This window comes from Apodemus sylvaticus, chromosome 9, assembly GCF_947179515.1.
Source record: "Apodemus sylvaticus chromosome 9, mApoSyl1.1, whole genome shotgun sequence".
Taxonomy (NCBI): Eukaryota; Metazoa; Chordata; class Mammalia; order Rodentia; family Muridae; genus Apodemus; species Apodemus sylvaticus.
The window spans coordinates 41,666,631-41,681,944 of NC_067480.1; the positions used below are offsets into that span (position 1 = coordinate 41,666,631).

At 39.4% G+C, this 15,314-nt stretch overlaps 1 protein-coding gene across 1 annotated transcript in view; it reads left to right on the forward strand.

Moving 5' to 3' along the window:
- The first annotated feature begins 4,010 nt into the window (after nt 1-4,010).
- The window catches only part of Abca12 (ATP binding cassette subfamily A member 12), a 172,881-nt gene continuing 161,577 nt past the window's right edge, over nt 4,011-15,314 (forward strand). Inside the window, exon 1 of the mRNA XM_052191827.1 lies at nt 4,011-4,079. Within this exon, the coding sequence (XP_052047787.1) occupies nt 4,011-4,079 (69 nt within the window). The remainder of the gene's footprint in view (nt 4,080-15,314) is intronic.

Sequence of the window (15,314 nt, forward strand, 5' to 3'; positions counted from 1 at the left end):
TTGGAGACAGTAAAAACTGAAAGTATGACATACAGTGGGACTTCCTGCCTGCTGTTTCTCTGTAGCCCTGCTTCCAGCTGGGTCCACTAATAATCGCCAAATGGCACTTTCTTCTTTGAAAAGGAGGATAGTGACAATTTCAATATGGTGAGGCTCCTTTGATGATTCAATAATTGCTTAGTAAGTGCTTGCTGTTCATCATTTACTAAGCCATAATTAACCATTTATTGTGGAGCAGCCTGTGCTAGATTCTTATTATATGGTAACAAGCTACACAGACTGGGGCTTTATAGTCTGCTGGTTTAATTTTTACTACTACTATTATTACATAAGAGACAATTGCAATAAATACTATTAAAACAAAATGTATTCTAGCCGTGTTAGGGCCCAGTGTGTGTGGCTGGACTGCTTCCGTTTTGGTTCAGCTGTGGAGTGTGCTACAACTCTGGCTGCCGTGTTCATTGTTTATGCAGATCCTGCATCCGTACCATCATACAGCCTCATCATTTAAGCTACATTCTATACTCAGAGGTGGTCCTGAAGGGTTTTAGAGATAAGCAACCTCAGAAAGATGGCCATGCCCTCTCAAAAGTTCTGGACTTAGATTAGTCAACTTTGGGTTGGCTGGGCACCTCCTAAAACTTGCAGTCAATAGATCTTGGGAAAGAAGAACTCCAGAGTCCTCACGTCCCCTGATAAACTCATCATATTTTACTGCCAGTTAGGTGTACACTGCTGAAGGTGAGGTAGATAGAATGGTCCTTTGATTGATCAAGGGGTCCCATTGATCTCCTGGGAGCAGAGGAATCAACAGAAAATAAAGGGAGTTCATATGATGGAAATCATTCTTTTTTTTAATTTATTATTTTTTTTTTATTGAATGTCGTCTTCATTTACATTGCCAATGGTAAAACCTTTCCCGATATCCCCCCCTCCCCTAATACCCCCAACCTCTCCCCTTTCTCCTTCCCCTCGCCTCTACGTATATGCCTCTCCACCCAACACACTCCATCCTCCCCTCTGCCTCAGTTTCCCTTTGTTCGGGCCTCTGTTGAGACTTTACCTGACCAAGGACCATTCCTCCCACTGATGCCCAACAAGGCCTTCCTCTGCCACGTTTTTGGTTGGATCTTGAAGACAACTTGGGTCTGCTGACCTCCACCTTAAGCATGGGTGTGGCTGACACACAAGCCACGTGATCAAACCGGAGTGGTAAAAGCTCTTCAGAAGAACCCTAAGTGAATGTTTGCAAGGCTTGACTGGTTAACAAGGGTTTGCTTTTGCTTGTCTGTATTCTTTTCGAGACAGGTTCTCACTCTGTAGTCTTAACTGTCCTGGACCATGACACGGGGCTCAGGTTGGCCTTGAACTCATGGTGGAATGCTGGAATTACAGATGGGCATAATCATGCCTGTGTAAGCAAGGATGTTTTTCATTTTCCTTGTGTTGTGTTACTCAAACCTTGTCTCTGTTTGTTTGCTCTGCAATTTACCCTTTTTGAGTAAAAGTGTTTTTAGTAGCTGTGTGTTTGGGCGCAGATTATTTTTGATTAACAATCACCTTTTCCTCTCTCAAGGAAAATCTTAATCTGTCAGCAGTACCCTAACCTAGAATCAGGGCTGGGGGTACAATGCTGCCTTTCCCCAGTAAGATATCTATCTCTAATCTCCCTGAACATTCTTCCTCCTATGTCTTTTTGTCTGTCCTAGCAATCACTTTGAATTTTTGTCTGTGTAAAGTATATCATCCTCAATTTATGTAAACTATATCTTCTAAGATTTACGTTTTTTAATTTAGACTTTTAAAAATTCATCTTTGAAAATCTTCCTTTAAAGGAATTTACACATTTAAAGAAACCTACTGCAAATTATATTTTGCAGAAGATTGCCCATCCTCCAAGGAAATATGTGTGATGTGTGATATTTGGACCAATTACAATGTTCCTTCCCATGCAAAGGGCTATCCATTGCATGGTGAGCATCTTCTGCATAGCTAGGAAATTATGCTGAAAAAAATAGGTCTCCCAAGGAAGTCCTGGGTTGTAATGCAATGTGTTGTCTTCATTGGACAGTCAGAGGTGGTAGATGTAGGTTTCCAGGCAAAGGGGCTGCCTGAGAGGCCACCAAACAGCACAATTCTGGGTTGATCCTGTGAAACGGACAAACAGCTCCTGGGAAGCCACGTGACACACCTTCAGCTTGCCTCTCAGCTCCTTGCGTCAGTCACATGGTGACTTTTTACCTGAGGTTACCTGACTTAGTAAAGCCACTATGCCTGCAATGTCCCTCAATGCCTAGAATCCCATCCCAGCCCGACTCTGTCTTCCCAAGTAAGCGCTGTCTATTTGTGAACCATTACACACTTGTGGATTGTGGCAGCAGCTAAAGATGTCAGCTAAACAGAAACTGCAGTCATTTTCAGAAACTGTGATCTTAGATAAATTTTAGCTCTGTGCCCCCCAATTGAAGGGGCACACTATTTTAGAGGCTTTCTTTCATTCAGAGAATACTTTGTAACCTTGTCTAGAAACAAAAATAGGTAAGGGACACAGTCTTCATACTCAGAACTGTTTGCTAGGTGGAGTGGATTTGGAGACTTCGAGGTAAGGGGAGCCAAAGCTGAGGTAATGGACATGCTCTCTCATAGATCCAGTTTGCCCCAGGCTGGCTGCCACCAAGCTCCCAGAGTTGGCATGGAGACCAGGCAAGTGAGCCAACATTTATTTCTGACTTGTAGAAAGAACTTAAACAATGCTGTAACTGATTTGACAAGTAGAGTCTCGATCAATCAGGTCAAGAAGTAAGAATCAGAGATGAGTTTGATTTGCTTACACATCTATCTTTTTTCTTTTTTAATCCGGTAGTGATTCTTAAGTGCTGATTGTACACAAAGCACTGTGATATACTACAGTTTTTCATGCTCTCATAGAATTTTTAATCTAATCGAGATATTCAAAATAACAAAAAGACAAAAATATAAATGATTGGAGAGAGATAGTAGCAAAAACTTGTAATGGACTAGAAAGAGGGGTAGATACAGCAGATGAGGTCACTTAAAAGGCTTTTGTGGAAGATGTCACTGTGGAGACAATTCTGAGAGGTACAGACCTAGATGGGACAGAGAATATCCTAGGCAGAGAGGATAGCAGAAACATTCTGGGTCACTTTGTGTCCCCTTTAAACTAGAACTATCCACAGCACGTCATTTTTGTTACCTTCAGCTGACCATTAAACATTGGCACTGTTCTTAACGTAGTAAACTGTAATAGGAGTCAGAGCTCAGCTGGCCTAGGCACGTTCCCCCAATCAGAACATTACATATTAAGCTAAAAGTTTGGAACTGTCATAGTCTGTCATCTAACCATGGGCTGAGATTACAGCTTTGTATCTGATTTAAAACATCCGATTAAAACATTTAAAACACTCTAGGAGTCACTCTCTGTCCTAGGGACAGCCTCAGTGCCCAGTCTCTGCCACAGCAGGGACTATGTGTAGGGAAGAAAGCAAAGGGATGTAGGACAAGTCCTACTGGCCCTTCCAGGGTCCCGCCTAATTCCTATGACGCGTCTAGTGCAGGTGACATGTTCTCTAAGGTGTGGATAGGCAGTTAATTTCTGGAGAGTAGGAGGTGTGGGTTCACCTTTGTTTGTTCTACAGTGGGGCATTATCTGAATGGTACTCATTCTCTCTGGTGTGTGGACTTCGCACAAGAGGCATTATTTTACAATAAGCACAAGCCATTGAAGGGCACGGAGCTGGCTCCTCATTCCTGAAGACGTTTTTGTTAAGAAGAGTTTCTTGGTTAAGGATTTACTGACCAGAAAAACAAATCCATTGGGAAGAGAAAAACTGTGGGCCTCTTACCCCAGGCCCTACGCGAAGCAAGCTATGCCGTGAAAAGGCTCCCGACCCACTGGCATACAGCACGTTGGACGGGACACCACTTCTCTTGAGGACTGGAGGAAGAGACAGGAATTTTTTGTTTTTGTTTTTGTTCAGGGTGTCTGAAGGATGGCTTCCCAGTTTCATCAGCTTCGGATCCTGGTGTGGAAAAATTGGCTAGGTGTCAAAAGGCAGCCGGTGAGGAGTTTCTTCGTTTTGTTTTGTCTAAGGTGGGAGTGAGGGGCTGGGGGTGGGGATACGAAACAGTAAATCCTAAAATGTGATATTAATGAGAGCTAGACAGAGAAGAGCTTAAAGGCATTTTTTTCAAAGGAGAACTAAGATACTTAGAATTCTTGTCTCCATCCGTCTTTCAGCTAATGGGGCGAGTCTTAACATGTCCCCAAAGCAACCTTTTGATTTGAGTAAATTCAAAGAGTAAATCGGGACAATCTCTGGCCAAAGCAAAGGATGTGCCCTGTTACTGGCTGAACTGGTAGTGGTGTAGAAGTTTGGGTGCAAGCCAGAATTTTTTTTAATGTCATTAGGAATGAGGTGCGTTTCGAATGGGATGAATGAAAGTAACATTTGAATGCATCGGAGATGAAAAGGAATGTTCCAGAAAGCGAAAAGTGATAAAAACTTTGTTAAAATGATAGTAGGGTGAAGGCTGCTAGAATGGAAAAGGTTCGAAAGGAATTCAAGTATCTAAAAATCATTTACTGGAAATGAGATTGTGCATGTGTGTGTGTGTGTGTGTGTGTGTGACATATGTCATACACACACACACACACACACACATATATCTCATATTCCTGTTTCTAAGAATACCACTGACTCTCTTTGCTGTTCTTTTCACATCATTTTGGTGGTTTCACATTAATGCTTGTTTTTTAAATTACAAAGCCAAGCTATTCAGAACTCCACAGGACAGAGTCCAGAGAGCCGGGGGTGGGGGGATCGGGAGGAGAGAGGACCATGTTTCTGTGAGTTATGTATTCGGTAGAGCGTATGAGAACTAGGAGAATCCTAAACCTTATCGAATCCTCTTCTGGTTAGAGCAGTCACTCCTGCCTCAGTTGGGTAATGCAGATATGCAGATCAGTTGCATCAGAAAACCCAGCATTTGATCCAGGGCCCTTATCTCACTCTGCACTGGCTTGCAGAGCCTGAAACCCCAGCATTCTAATGTATGCATTAAAAGGAGGAATTAGTTCGGTGGAATCTGATAGGCAGGGCTTTAAGTCAGAAAGCACCACGTGATTGAATGGGTGTGCTAAACATAAAATGATGAAATCATTGACTTTTTTTGTTTGTTTGTGTGTTAACTGTAAAAACAGCACAGAGAAAGAAATTCCCCCCTATCTCTCCCATGTGGGTGATTCTGGGTGTCATTCACCAGGGCAACACAATTGTAGGCATGTGGATGTCCCAAGCATGAGTCAGGGCTCCTCCCAGGATGACACAGCATCTACCACTTGAGCTCTGGTTTTTCCTCTTATAAAATGGGCACAAGGTCTGTCAGATCTATCCTAAAATGTGGAAAGATGTAAGTGTGGACCTAGATTCCCAACTGCTTTCTAATGAGTTTAAATTGTTGAGGGATTTGAGTAATACAGACATCTTATTTTATTCAAATTAATGATGAAAGAAATCCAAGCAAATAGAGGATGGAGAAGAAGGCATTTATTTAAATTTATATATTCAAAGATCAGAAACAAACAAACAAACAAAAGAAGTGAAAACTGGTATATTGTTGACAAAATCAATGCTAAGTTTTCACGCTTCCTTGCAGTTTCTAAAATTTTAATCATTTAACCCCAAGATTCTCAAAACACAAAGATTTCCAGTGAATATTCTTCTCTCTAATCAGGCTTTTAAAATGCCAGTATCTGTATCTGTACATTATCTCTGAAAATGATATTTCAAAGAGGGACATTCATACTCAAGAAAATTCAAATGAAGGTGTGTGATACTGGACGTGAACTGATCTTCCTGAACAGCAAGGAAAACACCAGTATTGCTGCTATGTCAACTATCCCTAATTTTAAAAAGAAGCTTCTTCACAAAGCGAGACAGTGGGAAAGATTACAAAGGAGGAAAATGGGATCTATGAGTTCAGAAACAATGGCACAAGAAAGAAAAGGAAAGACAAGGGGCTGGAGAGATGGCTCAGCGGTTAAGAGCATTGACTGCTCTTCCAAAGGACCTGAGTTCAATTCCCAGCAACTACATGGTGGCTCACAACCATCTGTAATGGTATCTGATTCCCATTTCTGGTGTGTCTGAAAAGAATGGCAATGAACTCATAAAATAAATAAATTTAAAAAAAAAGAAAAGGAAAGATGAAAAATATTTAGGTAGATTGGGTACTGTGGAGAAAATACAAATGCATATATTAGGATAGAAAATGTCACAAGGCTTACAGACAGCTATATGATTTGAGAAAGAACATAAGAACAGGATATAACCTAAGTGTTCACCTGGGGTACACTTTGCAAGGACAACTTCTCTTAAAACTACATCCGAAATGGATTTCACTTTTACTTAGAAAACCAAAGATGAGAATTTAGAAATATTTACTGTTACCCAACTGACAGTACTACAGAGTTCCAGAGAGTTCAAGGACTTATCCAAGGTCACACCACAGCTTCAAGGATCAAAGTCAGATTTTCCCCAGTGATGAATCTGTCATCTGTGCTACGATGTCTTTGTTTCTTCTTTTTACTTCTTATTTTCTCTGATCTTTGTTCAGAGTTCAGCCTGCCAAAAAAGAGGTTGTATCTACTACGTAGGCCATAGATATTTTCTGTTTATTTAAAAGATTTCTGGAAATATACTTCTCAGTGATGTTGGGAAATGTATTCTATAGGGGAAGAAAAATATATTAAGTACCAACAGAAATGGTAGGTAGCAGAGGAAATCAAGTAGACGTTACCCTGCTAAACTTGTAATTTAAAAATAATGGGGATATGGATATAGATTCCAGAAGAGAGACAGAGCATCAGGAGGCTCACCCAGTGAGATGCTACTTAATGAAAGGAGATGGGACAGCAGAGGGTTGTGGGCTAAAAGACAGTGTTAAACAGAAGGGATTATCTTCCATTAAGAAGATGGGTCCTAAATAGGGGATTCAAGTCAGAAGTGGATTCTAATTTCAACCTCTGACCTGAAGAGAAAAAAATTAATGCTAGTTGGTTACTTTTCTTTCTAAGTGCTTAGCTAGGAAATCGCATTTTAGCTCAGGTGAAGACAGAAATACCTCCTATAGACATTTCCACATTTGTCAAAAATGACTTTTGAGCCAAGTTTGGCCCTTCTTCCTTCCTTCTCTGCCCTTTTGGTGCATATTCCCTTCAGAGAGACTAGAGGAAGAAGGAGGAAACCTTAACATGGGTTGGTCTGTACATGAAAATAAACGTACATTAGAATCAGTTGGGACTAAGTTCTACTCCAAGATTTAATTTTATATCAGTTTAATATAAAGTAAGTCCTGAATGGTCCACTCCGTTGTGTGAGCGAATGTTCTGGGTCTTTCACCACATCGCAATGGAGGACCAATGATGCCCTTTCATTCTTTTTAATTACTCAAAATATTTTCATTTGCGAATTATGGCACCTGATACATAGCAGATACACATCAGGTGCTTTAGGAATTGGAGCCGTAGCTGTCTGCTTAATTTTCAGCAATGACGTGTTGTCCTACATGCAGTATATCATACATGTAAGAAAACTCCATCATGAAACTCAGAACTTTACATGCTAGCTTTACAAATTAACTAGAGAAAAAACTTCCATTGCCAACCCAACAGAGTATGTTGCTCTATATCCATTAGAGAACATTTACCAATCTCAATACAGTATTGTAATCTGTAAGGGTAGAATCCAGAAAATTGACTTATTGCCAGGTTTTGGATGAGTTATGTATATTCATGGCAGCATCAAATATCAGAAATTCCACCGGACTAAGGTGTCCACGTCATCTATAATGTCTTATTTTAGAGTTAGAACTAAGGTTTATTCCAGATTTAAGAGTCCAAGCTCTTATTTTGAATGTGAATCTTGGGATCCTCTGTTGCTTTCAGTAATGGTCATCCTTGTCTTATAGGGAAATGCAAAACGAAATGGATAAAGATGAAAAAAAGGCAGTGTATTTTATATTATGAAAGGTTGGACAACTTTTATTTTCAAGTTTGTAATAAAAAGTTATGATTCTAGATTACAGGGAGACCTTTCAATGACTTTCAATGCTCTCTAGCTTCAAAATAATAAAAACCTCTTTTACTAGTCTCAAGGATGAACTAATAAAAATATAGTATTCAGATCAAAGCGAGCCAGAGTGCTGTTCTGTAGTGTTTAATCTATATAGCTTAGTGGCTAATTGCACTGGTGCTGAAGCAGGATTCTAGGTTCAAACATCAGCACTATGGCTTTGTGCCTCCTGGAGAGGGCTTATTTAGTCTTGTGTTTTCCCATCTGCAAGAGAAAAATGAACTTGTTATGCAAAGTGAGATACATAAGCTATGTGTGTCACAGCCTGTTCATGCTGTAGGCAGTCAATACATGTCAGGTGTCATCTCTCAGAATCCTGTAAGAAATTCTGACACTAATTATACAATGACAACTTAACTACAATATTTCATTGTGAGAAACACATATATTTATATATTATTGTGTAGGCGTGTGCATGCACAAAGGCACATATGTGACAATCACAGGACAATTTTCAAGAGTCAGTTCTTTCTTTCCATCATGTGGGATCCAGGGATCAAAATCAGGCTGTCAAATACATCTGCAAGACCTCTATCCACTGAACTATCTTGAAGTTCAGGGAAATAGATTTCAAAACAAGACTTAGTAGAGAGTTGTTGAAGATACCCTGAGAAGGAAAAGATCTCTTCTCTCTTCAGATACTTGCAGAATTCTCATGTGCAGACAGGCCAACCTAAAATAAGCAAGTGGTAAGCAATGGAAGGAATTCATTGTTCAATAATGTCATCTCAGGGCAGTGGACTTGTCACTAGAAGCATTTAGGATGAGGCTGATTGACTGCATGGCAGAGATGCTCCCCCTAACGCTTGATGAGTCAATTGTGTGCTCCTCATAGAGTCTTCCCTCCTTTCCACCTACGAACATTAGCCAAATGGTTCCTCTGTATGAAAGACTTCTATTGCTTTCTTCCCCTCCATCTAATGTACAAGTCTTTTCTTCTTCCTGGCCCCTTTTCATCTTCGAGGCTTTTTATTTTTCCTCGAATTATCATCCCTTTACACAGTATCTTTCTATACCATAGCATTGTCCATTGTGTTCACTTGGCGATTTCTTATGTTTCCTCTCCTCGAAAGACGTAATATTTTATTTGTTTGTCTTTATGCCATGGTATACAGTAGGTGCTCAACAAATTTTGTTGTACTAGCAAATGCACAAACCTTGTGTAGCTGAATATTGTATAGTATGTTCAATTTTAAGTGCCCTTAAGAGTCTCTGAGACAATCGTGAAGTAGAATAGATTGTTCATGCTAGGCATTTTGGTTTTATTTAGGCAAAATATCCCTAACTAAACTGACTCCTGATATCAAATGTTATTCATTTATTATGTAACCAACTTCAAATCACTGTAGCGCAAGAGATGCTGGTATCTATAAAGGCAACGCAATAATGTGACTATGTGAAATACACAAAGAATAAATCAAGAGGGATGGTATAGCTATAATGAAACAGATCAAATGTTGAACTTTAAGGTATTTAAATCCCATTGATAACAATATATGTGCAATGAATGCAATCCTTCCCTGAGTCTAATTTAGCCACCTAGCCCCAGTCAGTATCTGTTCTAGGGTAAAATCAGTAAGTGATATTTTAAAGTTATTTCCTCAAGTTTTAACATAGGCATTGAAACATAATTGCACTTTGTTATTTTTTAACTTACCCATTAGGAAAATAATAAGAAAATTGTAACAATGTTAAGCACAGATAGACTCAGACAGACTCACAGGAATTAAAATAAACAATTCTGACAAAGTAGACTAGTTAATACTGACCTAATGTCAAAATGATAGCTATTTTGTTTTGAAAATCAGTTTTGTGAGATTTCTCAAAGATGGTGAAACAATAGCTCTTACGGATGTAAATGTGGCTACATAATCCATTCCAGCTGTTGGGTACTACAGATCAACTCTCCGTGGAAATTTGGGGGTCAGTTGACATTTGATGGATGCCAGTTTGTGTGGATGATGCCGTTGAGCATAGGGAATAGAAATGTCTAGCATCTTCATTAGCTTCCCCAATTTGAGAGTGACTAAGAACAAGATGCATCAAGACACGTGTGTAAAAGTGCTGTAGTGAAATCCATTGTTTTGTACACTAACTAAAAACTAATTAAATACAAAACACACAAAACCAAACCTCATGGTGCTAGGATAGAGCTCAGAGGTAGAATACTTGCTTGGCTTGTGCTAAGCAACGAAGCATGAAACCCATGCATCCTGCTCTCACATCCACACAGTCTTACACAGACAACACTCAGCACCCCTCCCCTCCCCCTCAATCCTATAAACTCTCTACCCACTTCATACAAATGGTCTAATCCTTGACCATTGTCCCATGGAAGAAAGCCTGGGTTATGGTGACAGTCCATTGAGAGAGCTTGCAACTGTGCACATCTAAAGAGGCCACCCAAATGGGCCCTGCTGATTAACCTGCTCTTAAAACAGTAGCCTCATGAGCTGATGTTCCTGGGTCATGCCTGTTCCTCTATTTCATTTGTTTGTTTGTGCAAAGCATGCATACATGTGCCCAACCCATGAACTGACTTCCAGGTTGTAATCACATTTATCTCAAAGCTAAAAAGGGCCCTCCAAGTTAAACACCTTTGTGTCTGGATAGATAGAATTTCTGCCTATGAAGCTGTCTGTTTGTATCTCTTTTCCTACTGTTTCATCTTTATGTCTGTGTTTTCAGTCTGGGTCTGAACCTTTTCAAGAACAGATATAGAGATCTTTAAAATAATTTCCAGACTTTTCGTTTTGAGATAATTTCAAATTAAAAGGAAACTCATTAGGACGGCACACAAAAAAAAGTCCACCACCATAAGAGGATAGCGCCCCAACACCCTAATACTTTAGTGTGCTCTTTTTCTATAGAAATGTAAAACACCGTTAGATTTGTAGACTCTCAGTTTCTAATTCTGAACAGAATTCTTTTGTTTTTAGTTAGCGCACAAAACAATGAGCTCCATTGTGGCATTTTCATGCATCTCTCTCGATGTGCTTTGTTTTTCTTTCTATATGTCCTTAGATTCTTTCTTTCTGTGTATAAATGTAAAACACCATCAGATTCGCAGGCTCCTGTCAAGCTTGGCCGGTTCTTGGCGCGGTGTCCTTTAAGTTAAAGGATCCTGTTCAGGATCAGATGCTGCGTGTGGCTTTCCCCTCTCATCTCTCGGTCTTCCCTTAACGTCCGTGAGCCTAGTTCTCATGAGCCCTCAGGAAGAGCTCCTTTGTGGCATTGATCATGCATTTCATCCGTTTCAGAGCAGTCCATTATCTTGACCAAGACACCCGAGAAAGTCCTTCTTTATTGTTGCATTTTATCAGTAGGGCATGATACCGACTTCATCCTTGCAAGAAAATATGCACATGCATTCCAGTCTTTATTGAGCATTCTATTTGTCTGCTTTCTCGTGCATTTATTTAATATCTGTAGACTCAGTGACCCCTAGATATTTTGTTATTTTATTGAATTTTAATGTTTAAATTTGATCGAGTCAAATTTGAAGTTCGTATTCTCATGGGCTGATATTTGTGTCCTTTGTATGTTTTCATTATTGGACAGTCTCTGAACTATTGAATTCCTTCTATCTGCCTATATTTATCTATTGATTGATTTATTGATGAATAGATCTTTCTTTATCTACCACATGTATTTTCTAATTATGTCTAGGTCTGGAAATAGCTCACTAGCAATGATCACTGATAGCTCTTGGATGAAAATGTCTTGAACAAATTAGTGTTTTCAGGACTGGGTGATGATATAAAATGAGGCATAAAGCACGTTAGAATTATAAAGTATAAAAGCCGGAAATCAGTAACATGTATTTATATTTATTATTTTATACTGCTATTTTTTAAGACACCATCTCATTATGTAGCCCTGGCTAGCCTGCAATTTGTTAAATGGAACAGACTGGCCTTGTACTTACTGAGATCCACCTACCTCTGTCTCACTAGTGCTGGCATTAGGTTAATATGCCACCGTGACCTTTTAAAATAAATTTTAGAAATGGGGCATGTCTTATCTTGATTTTCTGTTGTTGTGATAAACTACTCAGTCAATAGTCAGCCTTGGGGAGGAAAGGGTTAATTTCAGCTTAGAAGTTACAGTTCGCAATTAGGTGAAGCCAAGAGAAGAGCTCAGGGTAGGAGAATGAAGCAGAAACCATGGAGGAATGCGGCTCCTGGTTTGTTCCCAGTCTCATTTGCCTAGGAATGGTGCCACCCACGGTTCCTCCTGGACTCCTCCTACATTAGTTTTTGACTAAGGAAATGTCTCCACCAACTTGTCCACCGGCCTACTGGAGGCAATTCTTCAGTTAAGATTCCTCCCCTCTTCTCAGGAAGGCTGGCCATCCTAACTTTGTACCCATGTTAGTAATTCTGACCCACCACTACTGACTTCTCCTAGCTGTTTTATTTTCTTCCATGCTTGTAATTTTCCTGGTGGATAGTGAGAATTTGGATTTCCCCAATGGGAAAAACTTGGTCAGTTTTCCCATATGAAAAAGTCATTTGCCACTGCTTCTTCACTCCCTGAAGTATGTTCTTCAGCCCGCTGGGGCTCTGACTTCCCACATGGACCTATTATCCTACACAGTCAACTTATTAGAAGTTTGAAATCTCCTGCTCTCTTGGCCACTGTGACATCTTCAGTCCTACTGTGGATGGATGGACTTTACACAAGTATTTTGTTTTTTAAATAAATTGTTCAGGAATGAATGGGGAAAGAAATAAACAGAACATGGCATTTCAGATAAAAAATAAACCTCGAATAATTTGAAGAACATGAATATCATCGCCTGTCAAGGACTTTGTAACTCAGTGTGCACATACCTTAAATGTCAAGAGCATGGGGTGATGAGATACAAATGAGTTATAGAAGTAGTCTAAGACAATTAAAAAATCACCAAGAAATGCAGAACCTTCAGGGAGGACTTTCCTCAGAGTGTTACTTACCACCTGCGGCGCTAAGGGTAAAATCAACACACTAGCCTTTTGCCAAACAAACAGAGAAGTCATGGCTAGTTGGTTCAGTACTGGAACCTTGGCACTCTTTGTTTTCAGGCTGCTTATGATAATATTTAGCATAACACTGAAAGCAACCTTGCTGTTATGGAAGCTGAAACTTTATTTCTTGCTTCTGTGATTAATTTGTCAACTTTAACGTTCCCAAGACCACAGTCTAGAGGACTTTTGTATTTATCATCCATCCCTTTGAGATGAAGGACACAGAGAATTCCTCACATTTTCTGTGGACTAAAATTCAAGGAAAGGCCTGTGACAACAGATATGTTTACGGGTTTTGTGGTAGTTTTTTGCTTTGCTTGCTTGTTTGCTTGTTTTTGCCTTAACAGAGCCCAAATTGCCTTAAAATTTTCTGACTTAGACTGTTTTTGTCTGGATTTAAAATAGATCTAAAATTAATTTCAAAATATGCCAAAGCACTCTCATGAAGAAAAATCATCCAATTAGATTAATCAAACCGACAACTTTAAGAAATGCTATAGTACATCCCTCATTTGAAGGTGGGTGTCTGGAATAGTTTATCTGAGTTTCTAATTCTCATGAGGCTACCAGAGAAAATGAATAGATACTTCTAAAAGCAACTAATGGATTCCACACCTATTCCAAAAGAATTTTTCTCTTTAAAGAGTAATTATGGTCTCCTGTAGCAAATGGTTAAATCCACAATCATTCAATTTTTTAAAATTCAATTCCCTATAGTGTACATTTCAATTGAGTCATATAATAGGTATTTTGTATCCAGAATGTTTGAGAAATAGACTCCAATTGTCAGCTATGCAAAGACTAGGCAAGAATAATGATATCGTTTATAATTCTGTGGCAATAATATTTCTTTCCAATCTGCTTTCTGCAATGATTTCTTTTTAAATCCTCAAAACAGTACGATAATTATATTAAAATGTTATGCCCTGAATATTTTGAGATTCACACTCATGCGCACAACCTGTTTGCACATTGTATATGACGTTGGACAAGTTCTGCTAGCATTTGGTAAGCAGAAGACATAAAGCAGCTGTATAGGATAAAGGGTCCTTTGCATCTTTGATGCCCTTGCTGTGTTTGGCAGTCTGGGATGTCTGTGGCTCTTCTAACAGTGGTCTTCTAAAATTCATAAAACAAAAAGAAATTGAATATGTAAAATTGTAAATAAAGTCAGCAGTATCAAAATTGTTATTGAGGTGTTAAAGGCGAATTTATGATAAGATGTGGGTTTTAAAAAAATTATAGCATTAAGTAAAAGGTCTAGTGGGTACTCTTTAGTAGTATTATTTTAACATGCTAATAAGTAGAGATAGCATTTGGGGGTACCTGCAACAATCCAAATGTGATTTATAATTATCCATGAGTTCTGATGCTGACAAGGTCAGAGGCCTACATGCATGATTTTTGGAAATTTTAATCTTAAGCCAAAGAAAAATAAAAATGTAATGTGTCTGCATATATAGTCTTTAAATTTTATCCATTAGATGATCCCAAAGAGACTTTGCAACAAAGATATTGTCAGACTCGATAAACAGTTCTTCTGTACAACTAGCACCTGCCTGTGCCAAGTGTAGTCTGTGGAGCATCGAAACCACCTTCCTGGGAGCCTTAGACATGCAGACCCTCAGGACTCCCTTCAAACCTCCCAAACCCACATCTGAATGTTTGTGAGGTTCCCCAGGTGATTCTGTATACATATCACTGTCTGAGAGGTGTCACTTTACGTTAAACAGTTCCACCTGTCTGGGTACATCTTAGCTTCCGTCAAACTGAGCCATTGTCAGATGTCAGAGAGCTGAAAGATCATCTTCGATCCGAAAAAACTTACGCTTAGACCCAAGTCTACCTACCAGTGAGGAGAATCGTGCTTAGATTCTCAGCAGAGACTTGAGTGGAGTCTTTTAGCTGGGAGTTACTGAGGAATCAGTAACTGATTGTTTTTGGGGTTGTTTTGAAACACCTAAGGGCCATAGGGAGAAAATTTGAGATGTGGTTTGAAAACTGGGTGGGGAATGACAAAAGTCTGACTGTGTAAGCAGGACAGAAGAAGGGTCCATATTTAATTATAGTGAAGACAGCAGAATTTGTGCTCCATGCTTGTGTTTGGGCACTGCAGTTCATGGTTTTGTGAAGATGTGGTTTCCACTGTTAT